The following is a 27,497-nucleotide window of genomic DNA, read 5'->3' on the forward strand; positions in this document are numbered from 1 at the left end:
TTTGTAGGTGGCTCGGTTCGACATAAGATCCATATCCTTGGCATTCGGCCGCTATCTTTGTCGATGGTTGGCCCTCGCCCCAACCGCGGTCCATCACTCGTCTCGCATCCGGTAGCAGGACCGAGCTTGTCTTGCGCCCGGCAGCATGACTGACCTTGTCTCGCGCTCAGCAGCATGACTGACCTTGTCTCGCGCCCAGCAGCTGGACCAAGATCTTCTCGCGCCCGAAAGCAAGACCATACTCGTCTCGTGCCTAGAAGTAGGATCAAGCTCGTCTCGCGTCCGGTGCCGAGGATGGGTGGATGGAGGCCAGTTTTGGCTAGCCTATTGGGTCTCGACACTGGGGGCAACCCAGGGGTGGGAAATGCGGGTCCTTTCCACTCATATCTTTGGCTGGGGTAGCGGCAGGTCGCGGGTGAGGTGGTTTCAAGGTCTTGGATGCCGGGGCGGCGGCCCTCGTGGTGGTTCCACGGTGCTCATGGGTAGAGCGTGTGGCTTGGTGCTGCCCGGTTGCCACGGCCGTGTGGGTGGCGTGGTAGCCGGGGTGTGGCGTTCGGTGGCGGTGAGTGGTGGCCGAGGTGAAAACCTACTCTATCTTCGGATGGACCGGCCGCGGCGAAGCTCTTTCCCTTCTTAAAGTCGTTGGCGCGGCTCTCATTGCCCGTCGTGTTTCTTCAGGGGAAACTCCGATCCTCGGATCGGGCGGTGGCGGCGCTCCGGTGTCGTCCCCTTCCTGAAGAGGCCGCTTCAGGACCATGGATCATCATATGCGGCTTCACTTCTTTTTGGTGGCGTGTTCATGGTTGTAGCCCCCGGCTGCTCTTGCAGTGCTAGGAATGGTGTTGCTGCACTCAGCGGCTATCTATCCTGCCTTGGGTGTGTATATGCGTGTATTGGGGGGACATGCGTTTGTACTGGATGCTGTTGATGGTTGCTTTATATATAAGGCAGGGCGAAAGTCTTTTCTGATATAGCTAGCAGTTGGCTACACAACTAACCATGGTCCTACCGAACTGATGTGCACTTTCAAAAATTTCGTTTGTTTCCACGAGATACTTGACCTGGAATCAATGTGCTATCTGCTAGCATGTGCTGCACAACATTCAATCATGCAAATTAATTGCTTATTAATTGTGCATGTGGGTGCATATATATTACTCGTCCATCTTCACCCGAGAAGAATCATGGTCTGTTAGGCGACACACACTTTTATAGCTATAAAATCAAACGTTCATGGATGGGACAGGCCAATGGTAGTACTGTACTAGTATAAATCTAGATGAGACGAGATAGAAAGAGGATGCAATAGATTAGTAGTAGGGAATAGGAGACACTGGGAATCAGAGCACGGGTCTTGCTTCACCTCACAGGTCTCCAATGTATCCCTAGGACTAGGGATACTTTTATATTTGATCCCAAACTGACAATGTACGTGAGGCTTCATTACGGGTAGGTCCAGTAGGTGAAATTGAAGCCACAACAAACTCCTCCACAACAAACTGACAATGTACGTGAGGCTTCATTACGAGAATGTACCTAAGTAATTAATTAATGCGCATGAAACATACTGGCAGTTGTGTTGATGACTTCCAACAAGACCAGCTCAGATTAATCTCTCCAGACTGAAGCAAATCTCAAGAGGTGGGCTGACGAGATCAACCCCGCGGCCGCGATTGTACCGTGGTGGCGAACATATATAGGTTTCAGTGTCAGTGCGAACATCAGTCAGTCAAACAACAGCTTGTCTCTTGCTCCTTTCGAAGCCACATACGGACGCACCGTCGATATCGATCTTGAATTCTTGATTGATTTCTTTCTCCGTCCCGGCCGGCCCAGCCATGAGGAGCTCCGTGCACGTGCCAGCCGCGGCAGAGGCACTGCTGGGCCACCGGGTGGCAGCGTCGTGGAGCGGAGCCTGTGGCCGGTGCATGTGCTGCTGGGTGCCGAAGCCACCGTGGCCGACCTCGCGCGTGCCACCGTCGCTGCCTATGCCGCCGAGGGGTGCAGGCCACCGGCCACCGCTCCCGCCGATGACGGCGCCACATACGCGGCCGCACGGTTTGAACTGCACCTCTTCAACTTCAAGTACGCCCTCGATGGTACGTATACCTAGCAAGCCGTTCGTGATGTATTCCATTGTTCGATTGATTAGTTCTCCAGTCCAACTTCGAGCTGCATCGATCACTGACGATAAGATACTGAGTTGGGCATGGGTGCTGGACCTGGGCTCTCGCAACTTCTTCCTCTGCTCCAACAGGCGGACGCAGAGATCAGATCATCAACAGGCGAACTGCCATGTGTTGATGTCTGAAAGAGTGAAACTGTGAAAGCAGTGCTGTAAAACACTAAAAATGGTCGGAATCACTCAGAAGTCATAAGTTGACGCATATACGATCAGCACGTAGAGTTAGGTACAGTTCGGCAAAGGGACGATACATATACGTACTTGTCCGATAGTCCTACGAGCTGTACGTATCTATGCAATTGCAATGCCAGCGCAACACCAATGATGGTGCGAAAAAGATTAGAAAATAAAAGAGCACCTATGTGACAGGTGCCCGAATTTTTTTCTGGTTTCAGTCACTTCTTTTTCTGTCCATTGGATCTTTATCCAAAGACTGAAACTTAAGCTAGTACCGTTGGGAGGTCACGCTGTCTCGTCGGGGTGCTGGGAAGAGATCGACCATGGAGAACGAAGTGAGGTGGGACGAAAGGCGGTGGTGACCAGGCGATGGAGATAGAGAATAGAAAGGGAAGGAGAGAAGTGAAAAGAAGGCGGCGATGTGTGGGGCTCAAGGGCAGGAGGGGATTGGTAGCTATAATTTACTGCTCGGGTCGTTCACGCAACATTTTCTCACAGTAAAACCGAAGCAAAATCCTCTCATTTCATGGACCCATGCTTAACGATCCCCACTTGCCTTTCACTTGTGAACCTTCCCCGAACGTGTCAAATGAATTAAAAGCTCGTGTCAAATGAATTAAAAGCTGGTCGAGCGCGAACAACCAAAACCACAAAACTGTAAATTAGTCGGACAACACAAAAAGGGCAGCACTCACAATTGCTATCAAATGGAGGGTACTCTAGCATCTTATAAACTAGTAACGTTTGTTGGATAGGAATCAATGCGTAACTGTACTCCTATGTACTCATCCAACAAGCATATAACACTACTGCTTAATCTTTACTCGGGTATACCGACGCTTGGCATAAAGTCTCTCAATAAAAGTGGTACACAAAACAACCATTTCTGCTACTCCCTCCAATCCGAATTAATTGATGCATCCTCTATATAATGTTGATCGGAGGAGTACTATCATCTGAGCAGTCAACATATGAGAAGGGGTTGGTGCTAGCTAGCAGGTTGGAGAGACAAGAGAAGGACATAATAAGAGTGTGTGAAGAACCTTATAGAATAAGAGGCATCGAGAATGAGAGCAGTGGCGGAGCCAGAACTTTTGTGGAGTCTGGGCAAGCTTGAGCCTAAGTGTCTAATTTGGAAATCAAAAATCAAGTATTTTTATACACAATATATAAAATAGCCCCAAACTTCGGAACCACAAATGCACCATAATAAAGAAGTAACAATATAAACATGATAGTCATGCAAATGTAATTTTAAAGTGAACTACCATATGATATATCAGCATTCAATTTTATAACAGTTCGCCAAGTGTGACACTCGGCATACCCCATTTTGATAAAGAGAGCTTCGCCGAGTTCCTTTCCTCAGATACTCGGCAAAGTCTTTACCGAGTGCTAAAATGAAGTACTCAACAAAGTAAACTAGGCTCACAACCAACCGACGTAAACGACGTCTATCACATGGCACGTTGTGTTTGTCGAGTACCTTTCGTTCCATACTCGGCGAAGATGGGTACACCGAAGGGTGGCACGTGTCCTCGACATTTGGTGAGTGATGTCTTTGGCTAAGCGTTTGTGGGTTTGCCGAGTACCTACCGCACAATACTTGTCGAAGATGGCTCCATTGGAGGGCACAACGTGTCCTTGACATTTCCCGAGTGCTGCCTTTGGCAAAACGTTCGAGCGTTTCTTGAGTCCCCTCTCAGTAACACTCGGGAAACAGCTTTTGGCAGGGCTGCCCAAGTCAATGTCATGAATCACCCTTTGTAGTTAGCATATTAGAGAACCGAACGTAGCTCAGTTGGCAAGGCGCGGGAGTTCGCAGCCAGCCCACCAGGGTTCAAGTCTCGGCTTGAGCATTTGGTGCTCACGGAGTTTTCTTCTATAAAAAAATGCCAACAGGCTAGTCTAGCCCGGGTTGGTCTCGTTTTTTTTAATTAGCACATTACTCCTACTTAAATATTAGCTGTACACTTGGTAGGAGCTCACGAACACTCCTGCGGTCCTGCCCGGGTAAACCACGATGCACAGTGGGATTTCCCCCATTGTTTACCACCTGCGTACGCAGTCCACTGCCCAGGGAGCCCGGGCAAGTGCCCGGGGTGGCCGGGCGCTAGCTCCGCCACTGAATGAGAGGATGGGTCGATGTCATTATGGAACATTGTGTTCTGGTGGCAGTCCTACAGGACGTTGTTGTTCATCACAATGATAGAATCAACTTCATCCCATAGAGCCACATATTAGCAAGGATACCATCACTACCCTTCCAATGTGAACCTTTCCATCTACACCGCCAAGAGTAGTGACGGTCTAGACGGCATCCACTACCACAAAATTGGATACAAGTGCTTGTGTTTCTAGCAATGTGTGTTCTACAAAGAGAAGCCCACTAGTGATTTAGCTATAGCTAGTGGGTTATTGCATTGATCTTGCGGGGATGTAGTAGAATTGTGTACAAGGTGGACTTGTGGGTTGTTTTCTCGGTCCAACCCACACGTTATCTTCTTACCACTATTGATATTAACAAAATGCCACGTTTTTCTATACGCAAACAGGATAGTCAGTTTACATAGTCAGCTTACATTTGTAGAACCAACACATCATAAATTATTTTCTTAAATTATGTATGGATGCGTCGATACATTGGGTGAGTGTGTTATGGTAATTAACCGCAATACAACGAATAAAAAATTATTAATTGAGAAGCAGGTGATCTAGAATGCATGTGTTTAGACTAAGCCAACAAGAACAGCACGTTAGAGTTTAGTATGGATCCTTCGTGTAAAGAAACAACATAAAAAGAATGAAGAATCTCTCCATTTATCTGACAAAGAGCGGTGAAAGTGAAACATAGGAGGTACACAAAATAAATCTGGGCACATGTCGAAACACTGTTGATATATTCACATTTTAAGAAGTACCTAGTCTCAAGAGCCTATAAGGCATAAATACTAATAGTTTATTCTCTCTTAAAATAATTTGAGAAGGGACAAACAAGAACCTGCATACAGTACACTCAGATAATCACCTCCATCTATAAAGTGGGGTAAATAGTATGAAATAAGTAGCTCTAGAAGGCTTCCCTAACAGGAATAATTTGAACGAATGTTATTGCGAGTATAGAATACAGTCTACAAACGAAAGGAAAGGCCAGACACTAGTGCAGAGTGCAGAATTGATTATTAGTCCCGGTTCGTAAGGGCCTTTAGTCCCGGCTCACCAACCGGGACTAAAGGGTGGAGACTAAAGCCCCCCCCCCCTCCCCCTAGTCCAGGTTCATCACGGTCCGGGACAAATGGCCCACCACGTGGCACGAGCCCGCGCTGGGGGCTGGGCTGACATCAACCGAGACTAGAGGTTAGGGGTATAGGGTTTTAGGATTTATGATTTATGGTTTATTTTTCCTTTTCGTTGTGTTTTCCATTTAATTGTTTTTCATTCGAAACATATTTTACGCTACTGAAGTCATCAAGTGCAACTGCTACTACATATTGTACACGTCGTATATAATAGAATTTCTCGTAGGACCAATCGTATATTATATAATTTCTCGTACGACCATGCATGCACACACACACACACACACACACACACACATCTATAGGACAAATTTATTTTATTTTGTTTCTAATTACTAATTTATTTTACTTTATGATAATTCTTTTCGCTATTAAATTTTCTAACAAAAAAAGTTCTTTACGAAAATTCTTTTTGCTTTTAATGATTTTGAACAGAAAATACTTCGATAATTTTAGTTGCATCAATTTTATATAATTTTAGTTTCAATAATACTAGAGGTTGCTTATAATGTTTTGAACAGAAAATACTTTGATAATTTTAGTTTCATAAATTTTATTTATGTTATTAAATTTTATTTTGTTTCTACTTATATATTTTATTAAAGTTTATATTATTTTGTTTCTAATTACTTATTTATTTTATTTTATGATAATTCTTTTTGCTATTAAAGTTTGTAACAAAAAAGTTCTTTATGAATTTTTTTCCTTTTAATGATTTTGAACAGAAAATACTTTGATAATTTTAGTTGCATCAATTTTATACAATTTTAGTTAGTTTCAATAATACTAGAGGTTTATCTTCAGTGTTCAAAATGCACCATTCAAAGCCACATCATCAATTTTCAACCCTTTCTGACTTCATTTGTTATTTTTCATGCATTTACTAATTATTTTGAGCTATAAGACCCTGAAATTGAAAAGCATTTCAAATGAGCTCTGAAAAGGTTGAAAGTTGGCATGGTATCATCATTTCATCCACATAGCATGTGCAAGAAAGTTGAGAGGGTTACGGCAAAGACTGGATGCACTTCGTGTACAAAACGGACAATCTCTTTCGAAGTATCAGGATTTCATACGGAAACTTGTCTGTTACAAAGGGATTTCATTTTTTAAACTTATTTGAACTCCTGACTTTTTGTATGTTCAAAATGCACCATTCAAAGTCACATCATCAATTTTCAACCCTTTCTGACTTCATTTGTTATTTTCCATGCATTTACTGATTATTTTGAGCTATAAGACCCTGAAATTGAAAAACATTTCAAATGAACTCTGAAAAGGTTGAAAGTTGGCATGGTATCATCATTTCATCCACATAGCATGTGCAAGAAAGTTGAGAGGGTTACGGCAAAAACTGGATGCACTTCATGTACAAAACGGACAATCTCTTTTGAAGTATCAGGATTTCATACGGAACTCGTCTGTTAGAAAGGGATTTCATTTTTTAAAACTTATTTGAACTCCTGACTTTTCGTGTGTTCAAAATGCACCATTCAAAGCCACATCATCAATTTTCAACCCTTTCTGACTTCATTTTTTATTTTTCATGCATTTACTGATTATTTTGAGCTATAAGACCCTGAAATTGAAAAGCATTTCAAATGAACTATGAAAAGGTTGAAAGTTTGCATGGTATCATCATTTCATCCACATATCATGTGCAAGAAAGTTGAGAGGGTTACGGCTAAAACTGGATGCACTTTGTGTACAAAACAGACAATCTCTTTCGAAGTATCGGGATTTAATACGGAAACTCGTCTGTACAAAGGGATTTTATTTTTTAAAACTTATTTGAACTCCTAACTTTTTGTGTGCTCAAAATGCACCATTCAAAGCCACATCATCAATTTTCAACCCTTTCTGACTTCATTTGTTATTTTCCATGCATTTACTGATTATTTTTAGCTATAAGACCCTGAAAGTGAAAAGCATTTCAAATGAACTCTGAAAAGGTTGAAAGTTGGCATGGTATCATCATTTCATCCACATAGCATGTGCAAGAAAGTTGAGAGGGTTACGGAAAAAACTGGATGCACTTCGTGTACAAAACGGGCAATCTCTTTCGAAGTATCAGGATTTCATACGGAACTCGTCTGTTAGAAAGGGATTTCATTTTTTAAAACTTATTTGAACTCCTGACTTTTCGTGTGTTCAAAATGCACCATTCAAAGCCACATCATCAATTTTCAACCCTTTCTGACTTCATTTGTTATGTTTCATGCATTTAGTGATTATTTTGAGCTATAAGACCCTAAAATTGAAAAGCGTTTCAAATGAACTCTGAAAAGGTTGAAAAGCATGTGCAAGAAAGTTGAGAGGGTTACTGCAAAAACTGGATGCACTTCGTGTACAAAACGGACAATCTCTTTCGAAGTATCAGGATTTCATACGGAAACTCGTCTGTTACAACAGGCATTTCAAATGAACTACGAAAAGGTTGAAAGTTGGCATGATATCATCATAATAGTTGTGGAGAGAAAGTCTTCACTTTTTCTTCGCTTCTGTCCTTTGCTTATTGTGCCGTAACCATGGATAATCTTCATCATTTATCAGGATACTTGGGTCAGCCTTGACTTTGAAGGGAGGAATTTCATGAAACTTTTCATAATCTTCGGACATGTCTGTCTTGCCCTCCACTCCCACGATGTCCCTTTTTCCTGAAAGAACTATGTGGCGCTTTGGCTCATCGTATGATGTATTCGCTTCCTTATCTTTTCTTTTTCTCGGTTTGGTAGACATGTCCTTCACCTAGATAACCTGTGCCACATCATTGGCTAGGACGAACGGTTCGTCAGTGTACCCAAGATTGTTCAGATCCACTGTTGTCATTCCATACTGTGGGTCTACCTGTACCCCGCCTCGTGACAGATTGACCCATTTGCACTTAAACAAAGGGACCTTAAAATCATGTCCGTAGTCAAGTTCCCATATGTCCACTATGTAACCATAATATGTGTCCTTTCCCTTCTCGGTTGCTGCATCAATGCGGACACCGCTGTTTTGGTTGGTGCTATTTTGATCTTGGGCGATCGTGTAAAATGTATTCCCATTTATCTTGTATCCTTTGTAAGTCAATACAGTCGAAGATGGTCCCCTGGACAACGAGTACAGCTCATCACAAACAGTGTTGTCACCTTTGAGACGTGTTTCCAACCAACTGCTGAAAGTCCCGATGTGTTCACATGTAATCCAGTCGTCGCACTGCTCCGGGTGTTTGGAGCGCAGACTGTTCTTGTGTTCATCGACATACGGGGTCACCAAGGTAGAGTTCTGTAGAACTGTGTAGTGTGCTTGAGACCAAGAATATATGTCCCTGCATATTATTGAGTCCCCTCCAAGCGTGCCTTTTCCAGTCAGTCTCCCCTCATACCGCGATTTTGGGAGACCTATCTTCTTAAGGCCAGGAATGAAGTCAACACAAAACCCAATGACATCCTCTGTTTGATGGCCCATGGAGATGCTTCCTTCTGGCCTAGCGCGGTTACGGACATATTTCTTTAGGACTCCCATGAACCTCTCAAAGGGGTACATATTGTGTAGAAATACGGGGCCTAGAATGACAATCTCGTCAACTAGATGAACTAGGACGTGTGTCATGATATTGAAGAAGGATGGTGGGAACACTAGCTCGAAACTGACAAGACAATGCCCCACATCACTCCTTAGCCTTGGTATGATTTCTGGATCGATCACCTTCTGAGAGATTGCATTGAGAAATGCACATAACTTCACAATGGCTAATCGGACGTTTTCCGGTAGAAGCCCCCTCAATGCAACCGGAAGCAGTTGCATCATAATCACGTGGCAGTCATGAGACTTTAGGTTCTGGAACTTTTTCTCTGGCATATTTATTATTCCCTTTATATTCGACGAGAAGCCAGTTGGGACCTTCATACTAAGCAGGCATTCAAAGAAGATTTCCTTCTCTTCTTTGGTAAGAGCGTAGCTGGCAGGACCTTCATACTGCTTTGGAGGCATGCCGTCTTTTTCGTGCAAACGTTGCAGGTCCTCCCATGCCTCAGCTGTATTTTTTGTCTTCCCATACACGCCCAAGAAGCCTAGCAGGTTCACGCAAAGGTTCTTTGTCACGTGCATCACGTCGATCGAAGAGCGGACCTGTAGGTCTTTCCAGTAGGGTAGGTCCCAAAATATAGATTTCTTCTTCCACATGGGTGCGCCTCCCTCAGCGTCATTCGGAACAGCTAGTCCGCCGGGACCCTTTCGAAAGATTACGTGTAAATCATTGACCATAGCAAGTACGTGATCACCGGTACGCATGGCGGGCTTCTTCCGGTGATCTGCCTCGCCTTTGAAATGCTTGCCTTTCTTTCGACATTGATGGTTGGTCGGAAGAAATCGATGATGGCCCAGGTACACATTCTTCCTACATTTGTCCAGGTATATACTTTCGATGTCAGCTAAACAGTGAGTGCATGCGTGGTATCCCTTGTTTGTCTGTCCTGAAAGGTTACTGAGAGCGGGCCAATCGTTGATGGTTACAAACAGCAACGCGTGCAGGTTAAATTCCTCATGTTTGTGCTCATCCCACGTACAAAGACCGTTTCCTTTCCACAGCTGTAAAAGTTCTTCAACTAATGGCCTTAGGTACACATCAATGTCGTTGTCGAGTTGCTTAGGGCCTTGGATGAGAACTGGCATCATAATGAACTTCCACTTCATGCACATCCAAGGAGGAAGGTTATACATACATAGAGTCATGGGCCAAGTGCTGTGATTGCTGCTCTGCTCCCCGAAAGGATTAATGCCATCCGCGCTTAAACCAAACCATACATTCCTTGGGTCACGTGCAAACTCAGCCCAGTACTCTCTCTCGATTTTTCTCCACTGCGACCCGTCAGCGGGTGCTCTCAACTTCCCGTCTTTCTTACGGTCCTCACTGTGCCATCGCATCAACTTTGCATGCTCTTTGTTTCCGAATAGTCGTTTCAACCATGGTATTATAGGAGCATACCACATCACCTTCGCAGGAACCCTCTTCCCGGGGGGCTCGCCGTCAACATCACCAGGGTCATCTCGTCTGATCTTATACCGCAATGCACTGCATACCGGGCATGCGTTCAAATCCTCGTACGCACCACGATAGAGGATGCAGTCATTAGGGCATGCATGTATCTTCTGCACCTCCAATCCTAGAGGGCATACGACCTTCTTGGCTGCGTACGTACTGTCGGGAAATTCGTTATCCTTTGGAAGCTTCTTCTTCAATATTTTCAGTAGCTTCTCAAATCCTTTGTCAGGCACAGCATTCTCTGCCTTCCACTGCAGCAATTCCAGTACGGTACCGAGCTTTGGGTTGCCATCTTCGCAATTGGGCTACAACCCTTTTTTGTGATCCTCTAACATGCGATCGAACATCAGCTTCTCCTTTTGACTTTCGCATTGTGTCCTTGCATCGACAATGACCCGACAGAGATCATCATCATCGGGCACATCGTCTGGTTCCTCTTGATCTTCAGCAGCTTCCCCCGTTGCAGCATCATCGGGCACATCGTCTGGTTCCTCTTGATCTTCAGCAGCTCCCCCCGTTGCAGCATCACCGTATTCAGGGGGCACATAGTTGTCATCGTCCTCTTCTTCTTCGCCGTATTCCATCATAACCCCTATTTCCCCGTGCCTCGTCCAAACATTATAGTGTGGCATGAAACCTTTGTAAAGCAGGTGGGTGTGATGGATTTTCCAGTCAGAGTAAGACTTCGTATTCCCACATTTAGGGCACGGACAACACATAAAACCATTCTGCTTGTTTGCCTCAGCCACTTCGAGAAAATTATGCACGCCCTTAATATACTCGGAGGTGTGTCTGTCACCGTACATCCATTGCCGGTTCATCTGCGTTCATTATATATAATTACGTGTGTCAAAAGTAAGAAAATCAGACAAGTATCTATCTAAAGTAAGAAAATCAGACAAGTATCTATCTAAAGTAAGAAAATCAGAAAGAAGATAAGAACAAGAGGCTCACCACGGTGGTGCCGGTGACGAGATCGGCGCGGGCGATCGACGGCGGTGAAAACGGGGACGGGGTGTGACGGACCGCTAAACCTAGACAAATCTCGGGAAAAATGGAGCTCCGAGGTCGAGCTTCGAGAGAAGAAAGCTTAACTAGTGTGGCTCGGGCATTTTATCGAACACCTCATGTGCATAGGAGGTGAGCTAGAGCACCCAATGCCCTCCCCCTCGCCGGCCAGCAAAAACCATAGCACTGTGGAGTGCTCTCCTGCGGCGATGGGGTATATATAGGCAACTTATTTGTCCCGGTTCGTGGCAGGAACCGGAACTAAATCCCCCCCTTCTGTACCGGTTCTAGGCACGAACCGGTACCAATGGCTGTGGGCCAGGAGCGCGGCCCATTGGTCCCGGTTCGTGCCTAGAACCGGGACAAATGGATCCAGACGAACTAAGACCAATGCCCACGAGGCCCCGGCCGGCCCCCTGGGCTCACGAACCGGTACTAATGCCCCCCATGGGTCCCGGCTCGTAATGAACCGGGACTAATAGGCTGGCCAGGCTCGAACCAAAGTCCTGTTTTCTACTAGTGTGCCCCAATGTCCCTAGCATCTCCCATATGTTTTCCGCAGATGGCTCTCTCATTTTGTTCAAGACAAATAAAGAAAGCGCGGAGCAGATCCAACACATCCTGCGGGTATATGAAGCAAGCTTAGGCCAAACCGTTAACGAGGACAAGTCTGCAGTTCTCTTTAGCAATAATGTGAAGGCCAAGCATAAATATGATGTGACACGTACTTTAGGTATTTCGAAACAAGCTCTTAATAAGAGATACCTAGGTATGCGAATTCATGTGGGAAAGTCAAGATCGAAATGCGTATTGTATTGTTGCCATCGGGGATAAAAAGATGGGGTTTTCATCATATTGCTTGAGATAATTCCTCTACATCATGTCATCTTACTTAATGCGTTACTCTTTTCTTCATGAACTTAATACTCTAGATACAGGCAGGAGTCGGTCAATGTGTGGAGTAATAGTAGTAGATGCAGAATCGTTTTGGTCTACTTGACATGGACATGATCTCTATATTCATGATCACTCCCTTAGATATCGTCATAATTATGTGCTTTTCTATCAATTGCTCGGCAGTAATTTGTTCACCCACCGTATTATTTGCTATCTTGGGAGAAGCCTCTAGTGAAACCTATGGCCCCGGGTCTATTTTCCATCATATTAGTTTCCGATCTACTATTTTGCAATCTTTTACTTTCCGATCTATAAATCAAAAATACCAAAAATATTTACTTTACCGTTTATCTATCTCTATCAGATCTCACTTTTGCAAGTCACCGTGAAGGGATTGACAACCCCTTTATCGCGTCGGGTGCAAGTTGTTTGATTGTTTGTGCAGGTATTAGGTGATTTGTGTGGTGTCTCCTACAGGATTTATACCTTGGTTCTCAAACTGAGGGAAATACTTATCTCTATGTTGCTGCATCACGCTTTCCTCTTCACCGGAAAACCAACGCAAAGCTCAAAGTTGGCGGCGGAGGCTGACGATCGTGCGTCGCAATCGTGGAGGGAGCGGGGCGTGGCGATCGTGGAGGCTGCAGTCGTCGACTATGGGATTGACTCCCGATCGTGGAGTCCTGGTCTAAGGGTTTGAGCCCCGATGGATACGCCGGGCCCATTCATTAATTGTGTTGGCATTTTTCTTAATTTTGTCGCAACTACGTTGATTTATCCAAGTATGTTTTTTTGACTCCGCTAGCTAACTGAACCAAGTATATTATTCTATACAAAAATTGTCATAGCTTCCAAAGTTTATCTTTCAAACAAAGTATGTTTTTTTCCGACTATGCCAACTGGCCCCAAACGTTTTCCACACGCTGACATCACCATCGACAGCATGCACGCCAATTTTCATCCATTTCCGATGCTCGATTCATTTCCTAGGATTTTCCCGGTGAAAACCCTAAAACAGTGGCCGGACGTGACAAAACGTCCATTCGGTGTCCGATTTTGTTCCAACCTTGCGTGGGGGCATACGTTGGCCGTGCCCACATGTCTGCACAGTTTGGTGCAATTGCATGCATGCGATCACGTTACCAATGTGCAACCAGCACCGTATCAGTCTGCCGGAGGGGGGGGGGGGGGTCCGAAGGAGTTTTTTTCGACTCTGCCAAATGGTTCCAAACATTTTCCCCACGTTGGCACACACCATCGATAGCACGCACGCCAATTTGCATATTTTTCCGACGCTCCATGCATTTCCTAGGATTTTCCCGGTGAAAAAACCCCAAAACAATGGCCGGACGTGACGCAACGTCGTTCCGTCTCCGCTTTCGTTCGAACCTTGTGTGGGATCATACGCTGGCCATGCCCACATGTCTGCACAGTTTGTTGCAATTGCATGCATGCGATCATGTTGCCGGTGTGCAACTAGCACCGTATCGGTCGGCGGGGTTCCGAAAGAGTTTTATTTTTGACTCCTCCAAATGGCCCTAAACTTTTTCCACACGCTGGCGTCATCATCGATAGCACACACGCCAATTTGCACATTTTTCCGACGCTCGATGCATTTCCTAGGATTTTCCAGCTGAAAAAACCATAAAACAATGGCCAGACGTGACACAATGTTCGTTCGGTGTCCGATTTCGTTCCAACCTTGCATGGGGGCATACGTTGGCCGTGCCCACATGTCTGCATAGGTTGGTGCTATTGCATGCGTGCGATCACGTAGACCTTGTGCAACCAGCACCGTATCGGTCTGCCAGAGGGGGGGTTCCGACGGAGTTTTTTCTTTCGACTCCGCCAAATGACCCCAAACCTTTTCCACACGTTGGCGTCACCACCGACAACACCCACGCCAATTCGCATATTTTCCCGACGCTCGATGCATTTCCTAGGATTTTGCCGGTGAAAAAACCCTAAAACAATGGCCGGACATGACGCAACGTTCTTCGGTGTCCGATTTCATTCCAACCTTGCGTGGGGGCATACATTGGCCGTGCCCACATTTCTGCACAGTTTGGTGCGATTGCATGCATGCGATCATGTAGACCTTGTGCAACCAGCACCATATCGGTCTGTCGGAGGGGGTTCCGAAGATGTTTTCTTTACGACTCCGCCAAATTGCCCCAAACTTTTTCCACACGTGGGCGTCACCATCGGCATCACGCACGCCAATTTGCATATTTTTCCAACGCTTGATGGACTTCCTAGGATTTTCCAAACAATGGTCGGACGTGACGCAACGTTCGTTCGGTGTTCGATTTTGTTCTAACCTTGAGTGGGGGAATTCGTTCGTGCATTCTTTCACACACATTTTTTTTATAAAATGCAACTACCAACATTAGCAAAGAGCAAACGACATTCCATAATTATTGAAAGCAACAACATTTCATTCATATTTAAAATATTTTACATAGATTTTCTGAACGAAATTTTACATTTCAAATTAAAAATAACGAAAAACAAACTAACTACTCATCCTCGCTGACACACGAGTGCGCCTACCGGCACCGCCGTCTTCCCCACCGTCGGAGTTCGAGCCGTCCGAGCTACCGAAGTGCGCTAAAAATTCAGACGCGCTACCACACTGCTGCGCTAGCAGTTCGGTAGACTCCCTCATCGCCCGCCAGTACCCCGGCTCGTCCAGCGGGTCCCTCGGGTGAACTAACTCCGCCGGCGGAATCCAACCCGTCTCCGATGTCGAGTTTCGGATTGTGCGAATCAAACCCGGCGATTCCAACGGGTCGCCCTCCTCTTGCATCGCGGCCAGTACTGGCGGGACCTGAAATTGGGGTGCGGTGGCGTCCGCAGCCTATGCGGCGAGAGGATCGGCCGGGGCAGACGCACGAGTGCGCCTACCGGCACGCGCCTGCACAGGCGGGGCGGCAAGGGGCGCGAGGGCGCGTTTGGATCATCTGCGCAGATGCCGCGAGACTTGTAGAAAGCGACGACGGTGTCGAAGTCGCGGCCTTCCCAAAAACTACGGTGACCTTCAGGGTTCCACGGACCAGGTTGTCATGGGCCCGGCGTCGCATAGCCGTCGGAGGTGATGTGCCACCCGTGCGCTAGGTGGCATGACGGCGGCACGGGGATGCCATGGTGGTATATGTCCACCGTCTACGGCCCCGTTAGGCTTGACGACCACAAGCCGGCCGGTGTGGCACCTCCACTGCGGCTGCCGACGGTGCCGCCTCCATCGCGGCTGCCTCCGGCGCCGTCTCTTCCTCGGCGGCCGCTGAATCACCGCATCCGAAAACAATCGCTTCCATGTGGCATGGCGCGGGAGAGAAGATGTGGCGTCAGAAAAAATTGACGTAGGGGTAGGGGAGAGGTGGCATCCGAGGGCGCTTATATAGGCGCACGACCGAGGGTGGCGACTGCCTGTGGGCGAGTGTGAGATGGAGTTGGCACGCCGCCTGCCAGGGTGGGGGTGAGGTGGCATGCGACAGCGGCAGCGTGGCGCGCCGGCCTAGGGCGGCAGCAATTCAGCGGGCGTCATCAGGGCGCGGCGGGCCAGGGCGTCAGCGGGGCGCGGCGGGCAAGGGCGCCAGCAGGTCAGTGGGCGTCAGCGGGGCGCGACGGGCGAGGGCATCAGCGGGGTGCGGCCGGCGAGGGCGCCAGCGGGTCAGCGGAGGCGCGGAGGCTGAGGGCGCCAGCGGGTCAGCGGAGGCGCGGCGGGCGGGGGCAGGCCCAGGGTAGGTGGCAATCGGGGGCAGGCACGGGGTAGGTGGCGAAGGCGCGTGCATGCAGGGCGCAGGCGGGGCAGGTGCATGCATGCAGGCCGCGGTTAGCTGGTCATCCAGCGCCGGTCGAGCGTCGTCCAGCCGAGAAAAAAAAACCATACGTGTATATGTACCAGCCGGGGGCAGGCGGGGCGGACTTTTCTAAATATGTCAATCGTACCCCTGATTATGAAGAGGTATCGTGCGATTTGGGCCATCCTTGTATTCAGGGGGGTGGGTGTACCGAAGCAAAAGTGCATGAAAAAACGCAAAATATATTATTCATGTTTCGGTTTCTTTCTTGCATTTTATTTCTTTCCCCTCTCTTTCTTTCCCATGAAATTTTCGGCTTGTCGAAGCCTTTGCCATGTACTTTCTAGGTTGTTGCATGGGCTCCACAATATTCAACCAAGCAGACCCAATGTTGATTAATTGAGCATTTGTGTGCATATATATTGATGCTCAATCTTCACCCAAGTAGAATTCAAGTTCTGTTGGGCGACCTATGAATTTCTATAGCTATGAAATAAGACTGGGATGAGAAAGGCAAAATATCCGGTAGCGCAGATCTCGAAGAGACAAGAACATAAGTAAGGAATAGGAGACACCAAGAATATTTGATGGCCTCTAATGTGTCCTTCGGTCTGAAGATTCTCAAAAGCTGGACCCAAAGCCAGAATCTGTAGAAGGCTTACTCGCCGACATAAGTGGTAGAAGAAATTCGGAGGAACAAACTCCTTTGTGTGCTTGCTGCGACAACAGAACAAAGTAATGTGCCCGCAACTGGGAATCTAATGTTCACAAATCGGGTTTTGTATTGCCAACTTGCAAAATCCCTGGCCCAGACCTCTCGAGTATGTGATTGTCAAGTCCCAGTTGATGAGACGGTTAATTAGCAGAGGCAAGCATACCATACAAGACCAAGCATATGTAGCACAACAGATTGTAGCAGCTAGTTAGCAGAGTGCGGCCGTCATGGACACGGTGATTGATGGTCACTGCTATCTCAGGAGTGTCTGTTAGCTCATGATCTGTCCCAGAAAAGGTTTTATATTCAGGCTTATCTCGCAATACAACTATATACGTTGATATGAGAGGGTAGTAGGGCCTCCATCTGCACAGGAACATGGTCCGCGTGGATTAAGATGGTTGGAGTGTATGTTCCTTTCAAGCGTGTGATGCCAAGACTTTTCGAGCCCATGTGCTTCAGAGGAATGACAGGCTTGTTGGTTCTAATGCAAATTTTGGCGCTTGCACGTCTGTTGATAACCTGCACCAGCTGCCACCATGTGCACCCACTCATTTCTCCTAGTTAGCAAAGCTCATGCATAACCTACAGTCACATAGATCTTAATAGGATGATTCAGTAACTAGTATCTTTTTAGTAAGTAGAAATCCACCATTATCGTCTTGCTCGTGTTGTTGAAGAGTACATGTCTTGGTAAGCCGGCTTTTTCCTATTTCAATTCTGTTTTCCTGAATCAAGGTAGTCAACGAGGCACCCAAGGTCCATTGAGTCTCTTCCATTGAAAAATATATGTTTGTTCAGTTGTGCATTTGCCGACTAGCCGAGTGCGACCGAGATTCAGTTCATAAAGTATGTGCGATCCTAGGGGATCAACAATTTTCTTTATGTCAGCCGTGCACATTTGACAAGCTCGAGGATGTTGTGATGTCTATTACACGTGACACTCCATTCCGTGTTGCTTCACATGACCCTATCCTTTTCTTCCAATAGAGATTAATTGTACTTTCAAATAGTGATGGCTGCACATCAACTAGAAACAAAGAGATAATATTGTCGTATAACATTCTAGAGAGCTAGTAGATAGCTAGTGAGCAATGGCACCTGGCGAGGCCAATGTGATGCGAGCCCTGCTGCAATGAGTAATGGTGGTGCTGGTTATAAGTAATGGTGGCGCCACTTAGTCCTAGGACACACGACATAATTGTAGGTACCAACTCTAGGAGTAGTCTGGTTCCATAAAAAGAAGATGCATTCCAGCATGTAGGACACAAGACACTACCGATCACTTGGGCTAGAATACTATATTGTGTTGTGTGTGGGTATGTATACCACTCCATCGATCCTCCCCCAAACACGTAGTAGCATAACTCTACAAGGTAGCACCCTTTGTGCTCTTTACAAATAGTGTACTTCTTGAAGAATAGAGAAATGCTAGTGGCCTCGATAGAAGAAGCATATAGGAATAGGAGGCAGCAGGAACGAGAGGACATTTGCTAATTGTTGCTAATGGCCACACGTGATTTGAGTCCGCACTCGTCTGTCTGATGCCAGTATAGTGCATGTCTGACATACCGGTAGCGTATGTCCACACATATTCAGTTATTAACTGAAATCCTACTGGAATGTAATGACAAGCTGAACTAGGCGTCCTGGTGTTTCCCAAGAGATCATTATTACCTCAAAAAAGAAAAAAATACAGGACAAGTGCCTCGTGTGCTTCTCCTCAACCAACCAGCTACCTAGGGATTTCCTTGACCAGATATGGCAATGAAATCATTAATCTAAGTCCACTCCCAATATGTTATGTCTCTTAGTACGGTCTCTTATGACATGGTAGATATTTAAAACAACAATGCATTGTATTTTAGTGTTGTATCTAAATGAGTGTTCATTTGTACAAACTTTGTCTCTTTAATTGAAAATAGGGGGGAGACCCTTGTATTCGGAAAAAAGAGCATTCATTTAACTCATTATAGGATTAGACTTGATTTCAACCCAGTTTGTGTTTCTTCACACGCACAACCTTCTCAAATTTGTGGCATGCTATATAGAATCATATATGAAAACATACTAAAAAGACACTTGATGGGATTGCTATGCAATTGGCATTTCCCTTTGCTAATTTGATGTTCTACATGACATCTTTCTAGGATCATTTTAGCCTTCTTTTCTTACCCTTGTTGTACTGTATCATTTGTCATGGTCATAAAGTAGTTGAACCGGTGATTATTCTTTCTTAGTTTAACATTTCAGCTTTCTTGCATCGTTTGACAATAACAATAACAAGAGACACAAAGGAAAATGTTTGTAGAACAATGAATTTGTTAACTGCATGAAGTTTTGAAATTTTTCGGTAAAAACATCGTCATGCTTAGACCCATCAAATACAAAACCAATTGTCATTGAAACAAATACTAAATACATCACACGTTTTTTTTATTATTGTTCAAATTTGCTTTCTCCGGCACATCCAGGTGTGCTTCTAGCAAGAAACAAGTATCACCCTTCTCCAGCACATGTGACTTATCCTCTTGCATTTATTATCCCAACCAGCTATCACCACGTGAAATTGTTTTATTGTTCTTCTTGTCTCTCTTAGTTTCTTCCATTGCCACGACATGCTCCTGCCTCGATCCCCTGGTTATTCTCCAACCAAATTACTGATACCAATGTATTCTACTTATTGACAAGATTTTCCATTTTTTGTGGTTTATGGAGGTTTTCCTTGCCTCCTCACTTCTCTCTTCTTCTTCTTTTCATTTCTCGATGGGGAGTACTTGCAGGGTATCTCAGGGATAGCTGCGTGGCTTTGGAGCCACATGTTCACTTATTAATTGAAAGCCTATTGGAATGCAATTCCAAGATGAACTAGTGGTCCTATGATTTCCTAGGAGATCACTAGCACCTCGAACAAGAAACAATCCAGGACAAGCGCTGAGTACATTCCTTCCGATCAACCAACCAGCCACCTAGCGATTTCCTTGTCAAGATATATGGGGCGATGAGATCATTAACCTAGGACCACTCCCAATGCGATGTCTTTTAGTGTGGTCTCCTATGACTTGGTAGATATTTAGATACAATGATGCATTGTATTTTAGTGTTGTATCTAAAGGAACATTTAATAGCAGAAACTTTCTTTTTAAAATAGAATTCAGTGGGAAAACCATGCAGAAAAAAGGAGAATTCATTTAACTGATTTTGATATTACACATGCATTCCAACCTAGTTTGTGTTTCTTCTCTTCACACGCACAACCATCTAAACTTTGTGTCATGCTATATTGAGTCATATATGAAAAAAATACACATGATTGGATCGCTAGGTGATGGCGGGATTGCTTAGGGGTAGGCCCATGCCAAGGATTCAACCCAACAATTCCTGATGGCTTCAGTCTCTCTCCGAAGAAACACTTGGCTTGGCCAGCATCGATACGCCCATCTGGCCAAACATTGCAAATCCACCAGCCGCCACTGCTTCACGGCTCGAGGTGATGGTTGCGTAGCTACAGAAGAGGGCAACGGACACCTCTATAGGGGTCGCACCCTCCACCATCCACTTAAGAATGCACTATCGGTTTACTTTTAGATCTACAAAGGAAAGTTGGAGAGAGCGCACAGGGCTGTAGGTAGAGCATGGCGCGACCATATCTTAGCAACCACATGGCAAAAATGAGGTCTCGTGGAGATACCGTTGGGGCCCATGGGGTGGGGGCAACGAGTTAGTCGAGGAGGTTTCAGGGCAGTAGTGAAGGGCACAGATAAGAAAGGTGATGCATCGGCTGAGAGGAGAGGCGGCATCGAGGAGAGGTCAAGCTGGCTCACCATGGTACTGGGAAGAGGTCGACCGTGAAGGACGAGGTGAGGTGGGAGGAGAGGAAGCGGCTACCGTACGCTAGAAATTCAGAAGAGAAGGACGAGACGAGACTAGGAAAAGGAGGTGGTAAGCACGGGGCTTGAGCCTTGAGGACGGAAGACGTTTTGTAATTAGGTTTTATTGCTTGGGTCGTCCACAACGTTGTCCCACACGTAAAACCAAAGCAAAATCATCTTGTTTGGTGGAGCCATGCTAGCCACACATGGTATTCACTTGTGAACCATTTCTAAGTGTGTCAAACAAACTAGTAGTCGACCGAATGCCGACAGCAAAAATTGTACAAAACTAAAGTACTCGGATGACACGACAAGACTAGCGCATGCAACTGCCGATCAAATGGTTGGTACTCTAGTATCTTTCAAAAGAGAAATGTTTGTTGGACAAGGATTAGAGGCATATGGGCATGGAGTTTCTTTTCTACCCTGGAGCACAAATGCATGCATGGAACAGGAAAATTAAAAAAAAATAAAGAGCTTCCAAAATTTCCTTTTTTTCTGAAACAAACATTGTTGAATTATCTTCCTGTGTAAAAGAAATTCTGATGAAATCACATTAGTGCAGGTCTGGGAAAGAAATAACAAAATCGATGCTCCAAAAGGACTATTTTTAAAAGGATTATCTAGTGCTGATTTGTTATTTTTGTTTAGACATCCATGAGGTTGTTTCATCACAAAATTTGCATGCATGTAATTAAAAAACCAAGCAATGTTTGTTATCAGACAAAATCAGATACTTTTGAAAATAAATATATTCTTTTTCAGAGTTTACTGTTTACGCCATGTGGAGCATCTGAGCTCAGAATTAAAAGACCACTTGCGATAATTGTACAATCTTTACTCATCTAATAAATTTCCCGTGATTGTGCACCCATATACGGTACTTCTCCATCTTCACTCAGGTATACCTAGTCATAAAATCCTCTCCATAAACGTAGTGGACGAAACACACATTTCTACTACTCTCATTCGAATAGGCCACGGATGAGAAGGTAGGGGGAGCTACCTAAAGGGATGGAGAGACAAGATTAGGACAAAAAAGGTCTATAAAGAACATTATTGAATAAGAGGCACCCAGAATGAGAGAATGGGTGGAAAACATTATGTAACATCGTGCTCTTAAGGCAGCCCCATAGAAAGTTGTTCTTAATCACAATGCTAGAATCCATTACATCCCCTCAATCTTTTTTTATCAGCAAGGGTACCATCACTATCCTTCCAATTCCAACATTGCCATCTACACCACTAGAAGTACTGATGGTCTAGATCAAATCGGCAACAACTACCAGAAAAATAGACACTAGTGTGTATTTCCTAGTAGTGTGTGTTGTAACAAGAGAAACCCAGTAGTGACTTAGCTATAGCTAATGGGCTTCTGCCTTGATCTTGCAGTACCATAGTAGTAGAGTTGTGTACAACAAGGTGGGCTTCAAGGTTGTTTTCTTGGCTTAGCCCACAAGCCCAAGCATTGAATTTATTTACCCACTTGAAATCCACATTACCACTACTAGCATCTTTTTGTTTTCTCACAAGGTTGAAATCAGCGCCAATAATAACATGTCCTGACATATTAGAACAATCACATGTAATTCGGAAATAAAAGATTGCTTTCCTTCTTCACAAGGGGAGCCATATGATGTTGTAAACCTAATGACCAGGTAATTCCATTTGTCTTTAACTATTCCAGTAACAACAATCTCCCAGCTAATTGTTTCGAACATATCAACATTCACTCCAACCAAAATGTCATTTTTTTTTGCTAGACCACATTTTAATCTTCCCACGGACCATCAGGTTTTGCTGGATGGTGAGGTCTTTTCCTTTGTCCACTGTGTACTTGCCCGTGTCAATTCTCATGCTTTGTCTCATGGGTACCCCTCAGCCCCCATATCTTCGTTTTTTTACTTCCCTTCTTTGAGAGCACCATCTACGGATCTACCAGCAAAATTGCCCCAATTACATGAAGCTTGTCAAAGGTAGGCAATATGTCTTGTATTTATATGAAGCTTGCCCCAATTACGTGAAGCTTGTGGTAAATGCACAAATTTGTCTGGCTCAATTTGTCTTATTGAAGCCGGACCTGCGCCAAGAGAGCGCCAGCATTCAAATTATACCGGGCATCTGCATTTCCCTCTAATTTTGAGGGAAACTAAAAAAAATTCTTACAACACACTCCCTCCGTACATAAATACAAGACTTTATAACTTTTCTGAATTGGATGTATCTGTTCACTCATTTCAGTCTGTATGTGATTTATATTGAAATATCACAATATTTTATATTTATGAAGGGATGTAGTAGCAAAAAGGAGACATGGAAAGAGGGAAAAAATAGAGAAGTGCCCAGAGTTGAGAGTTGAACTCTGAACTCCGGGAAAAGCTAGCCTGCCCATTTCAGTCAGTTAGTCAATCGATCATGTGCTTTTCATAGTGCATGCCGTCATCCCCCGCCCCGTGCCTCTTGTCTCCCTCCAGCTATTCTCCCTCGCCCCGTGGCCACGTATTGTTCGTTTGTACGAGGCTGTGGCCGGTGCGCGTGCTGCCGGCCTCCGTGGCCGACCTAGCGCGGGCTGCTGTTGCCGTATACGCCTCTGAGGGCCGCAGGCCGCCACTCCCCGAGGACGACAGTGCCACGGACGCGCCCGCGCATGGTTCGAGCTACATCTTTCCGAGTACGCCCTCGACGGTATGTAACAACTAAGAGGCAGGCCGCGTACTTCTTCCTTGATCCATTTAATCTTCAGACCTGAGTTAATCAAGCTTCCATTATGGGCGCAGCTCTGTACCCAGAGGAGAAGGTGGTGGACCTGGGGTGCCGCAACTCCTTCCTGTGCGCCACCAGGAGCACGCGGAGATCAGTTCATCATCATCTGCTTCATCGCTCATGAGTGCGATGCCTTCATGTCTGAATGAAGTAGCCTGCCTGTAAACTGGTTGGAACCAGAATCAGAAATCCGACGCATGCTCTTGGCCCGGAGGAGAAGGTGCTGGACCTGGGCTGTCACAACTTGTTCCTCTGCAGATCCTCTGCATCTTCACTCATCAGTGCCATGTCTCGATGTCTGAATGAAATAGCCTGCCTGTAAACTGGTCGGAACCGTTCTGTGCAGTGTAGCAGACGTTCTATCCTTTTTCGATATCCGTAGAAGGGCTTAATCCCCGACATGAGTGGTACAAGAAATTCAGAGGAACGAACTGCTCCATATGCTAGCTGCAACAGCACAACAAAGAAATATGCACGCAACTAGTAGCAATCTCTTTTGCACATATCAGGTTTTGTATTGCCAACTTCTAAAAAGTTATGGGCCAAATCTCTCAAGCTAAGTACCAGTTGATTATGGTCAATTAGCCGAGGCAAGCAAACCATATAAGACCAACCATCCGTAGCACGGCATCATCTCGTAACAGCAAGTTAGAAGAGCTGGTCACGTAGATCTTAGTAGGATGGTTCAATAAAGAACGGCGTTTTGGCTCTCGGCCTTCAAAATTCGAAAATTTCGGCTTCAAAAAAAATCTGAAAAACTTCGTACAAGTAAACAAGGGTGTGAAGCGTATGTATGTAAAACTTCATGATGAAATATGTTGAAATGCGACCTGTACAAAAAAGACAAATTCATGGTCCGGAAGAATGAATAGTATCATGTGTTGAAAAAGCCTCAGATTTGTCTTTTTTGCATAGCCCTCATTTCAATGTATTTCATCCTGAAAATTTACACACGTGTGATCTATGCCTTCATCTATCTCTGTATTTTCTGATCAAAATTTTTTGAAACGTAAAAATATGAATTTTCATGAATTTTGAATTTTGCATTTGGAGGCCTCCATGGAGCTTGGCCTCCGAGGGTTCAATAACCCAATATATTTTTGTAAGATCTTGCACGTGTTGTTGCAGAGTACATGTTTTTAAAATCCCACTTTTTTCTTAATTCCACTTTTTTGCTGAATCCACAGAGTCAAAACAGCACCCAAGTCCATTGAGTCTTTTCCATTGAAAAATAAACGCGTGTTCAATTGCCAACTAGGAAACTAGCTGAGTATCCCGCATCAGTACAGGAAAATCCTGTTTTCCCGTGCGTTAACCTATAAGCCGTGGGCTATTTTTTAGGGACTCGACTTAAGTTTCTTTAAGCCAAGTGCGGAGGGAATAACACCCAGCAAACAAAATGCTCTCGCCGTAAAGTATCCAGTAAGTCGAGTGGTCCCGAAAAGCCCTCGGCTTACATGAGCTACACGACATATGCACAAAAAAGATCTCGGCTTATAGTGCACACACGACAAAGGTATCTGCCACATGTCTACAATGGAGGTGGTTGACAGCGTCGGAGCCGTGTGCCCTTTGAGAGCACTCGGCTTATATTTTCGCAAATATTTTCTAAGCCTATTTTTTAATGCAAAATGGTTTATAAATCATTTCCCTTCTTTCTCACCCATTTTCTTCCTATTAGTTCCATGGGTCTTTTTTTCCGGTGCCCTCAATTTCTCTATCTCTCTCTATTTACGTCCACTTTAATATTAGGATCACATGAAAAGAATAAGTTGTTGTGTCCCTTATTCATGTTATTAGATAGATGCCTCCGTTGGTGGGTATAAGTCCAAAAATATGTACCCCTACTTTTTGGCCGAAAATGCACATGCCTCACAAACACGACAATAACGCAAAAAACTTCAGGGTTTAGGGTTTGTCATGTCCAAAAAGTCCAGAAAAGTTTAGCGACCGAAAACGCTCTTGTCTCACAAACGCGATAGTCCCGTGGGAAGGTTCTGCACCTGCATTGTTGTAGCGGCATGTGGTGACACGTGGCCGTTAATACTCGGATGCCATCATGTTACTTTATTAAACCGAGTAACTCGTATAAAAACTCGGCTTATATATATAGCGTGTTTTTTCGCCACAATACCTGGCTTATACACGATAAGCTGGTTCACTGTAAGTCCAGAAAGGCTTAGCGGCCGAAAACGCTCTTGTCTCACAAACGCGACAGTCCCGCGAGAAGGTTTTGCATCTACATTGTTTTAGCGGCATGTGGGACACGTGGCCATTAACACTCGGTCGTCGTCATGTAACTTTATTAAACCGAGTGCCTCGTATAAACACTCGGCTTATATATAAAGCGTGTGTTTCTTGCCACGATACCTGGCTTATACCCGATAAGCTGGTCCACTGTAAGACGCGTACCATAAGCCGAGTGTATTAGGTACACGGCTTACAATTTTTTTCCTGTAGTGCATGCAATTTGTGAAGTGTGTAGGATCCTGAGTAACTAGGGATTTTCTGATGACTATCCTGCAGGCAAATCGTGATGAGCTCGCGCATGCTGCATGACAGTCCATTCAGTGTTGGTCTACATGGACCTTTCATTCTCTTCTCTACTTTCAAAAAGTGGCAGATGCACAGTAGAAACAAAGAGAAAAAAAAAAGTTCTGCGAGATAGCTGACATATAGCTGGTAGAAATGGCACCTAACGAGCCCAATGTGGCGCGGCCTCCTGTTGCAGTGTGTATTGGAGGTCCCGTGTAGGCCTAGGAAATGCGACATAATTGTTGGTACCAACTATAGGACTAGTCTCCTTCCATAAGAAGGAGATGCATTCCAGCATATAGGACACAAAGCACTACAGATCACTTGGGCTAGAATATATACTATGCCACGTTGTGTGTGGTCAAGATGACACCCTTTTATACTCCTTACAAAATGGGCCACCTTTGAGAAACAAAGTGAATCTAGTGGCCACGGTAAAAGAAGCATTGAGGAATACGAGGCAGCAGGAACGACATGACACTTGCCAAGTGTAGCAAACAGCCCCACGTGCTTTTAGTATGCACTTGTATGAGTCCCAGAGCTGGGCTGTCGCAGCTTCTTCTTCACCTTCAGCTTGACGCAGAGCGCAGATCATCCTCTGCTTCTTTGCTCATATGTGCCATGTGTGAGAAAAGGCTAGAAGCGTATAGGCAGAGACGTGTTCAGGTTATGTTGATAGAGACGTACAAGAGGTGTAGGTTGTTACAGACTTGATCCTTTGGTAAGGCTATACATCACATAAGGAGGAGTCCGTGACAACCTACTCAATCAGAACACGTGCACATCTCAAAAACATGAGGTTTAAGATTCCCCCTCAATCAGAACTATCTAAGTTGAGATTGTGCCAAAATGGCTCTAACTATCGAACCATGAGAGGTTTGGTGACTCCATGTGCTTCGTGTTAGCATGAAAAATAGGATTATAGTAGATATATAAGTGACACCAAGAATATCACACCAGAGAGAGGCTGATTTGGGATGTTGCACGCCCAACTCTATCAAAAGATTCCGAACTCAAATAATCGCTGCAGTAGGATTAGCAAGTGACTTGTATTCAGCTTCTGTGCTTGAGCGTGACAAACTTGCTTGTTTACATGCACTGCATGAGACAAGATTACTGCCAAGAAAAACTGCAAAACCACCGGTCGACCTTCTATCATCAAGACAACATGTCCAGTCTGCGTCAGAAAAAGCACCGGCTAACATGCAAACAGC

General features: G+C 45.1%; 1 protein-coding gene across 1 annotated transcript in view; it reads left to right on the top strand.

The window, feature by feature from the left end:
- LOC120968634 (uncharacterized) overlaps positions 1–23,872 on the top strand; it is a 40,509-nt gene extending 16,637 nt beyond the window's left edge. Inside the window, exons 3-4 of the mRNA XM_040395543.3 lie at positions 1,900–2,099; positions 23,763–23,872. Of these exons, the coding sequence (XP_040251477.1) occupies positions 1,900–2,099; positions 23,763–23,872 (310 nt within the window). The remainder of the gene's footprint in view (positions 1–1,899; positions 2,100–23,762) is intronic.
- Positions 23,873–27,497: the final 3,625 nt, after the last annotated feature.

The sequence above is a fragment of the Aegilops tauschii genome, chromosome 7 (assembly GCF_002575655.3).
Source record: "Aegilops tauschii subsp. strangulata cultivar AL8/78 chromosome 7, Aet v6.0, whole genome shotgun sequence".
NCBI classification, from domain to species: Eukaryota; Viridiplantae; Streptophyta; class Magnoliopsida; order Poales; family Poaceae; genus Aegilops; species Aegilops tauschii.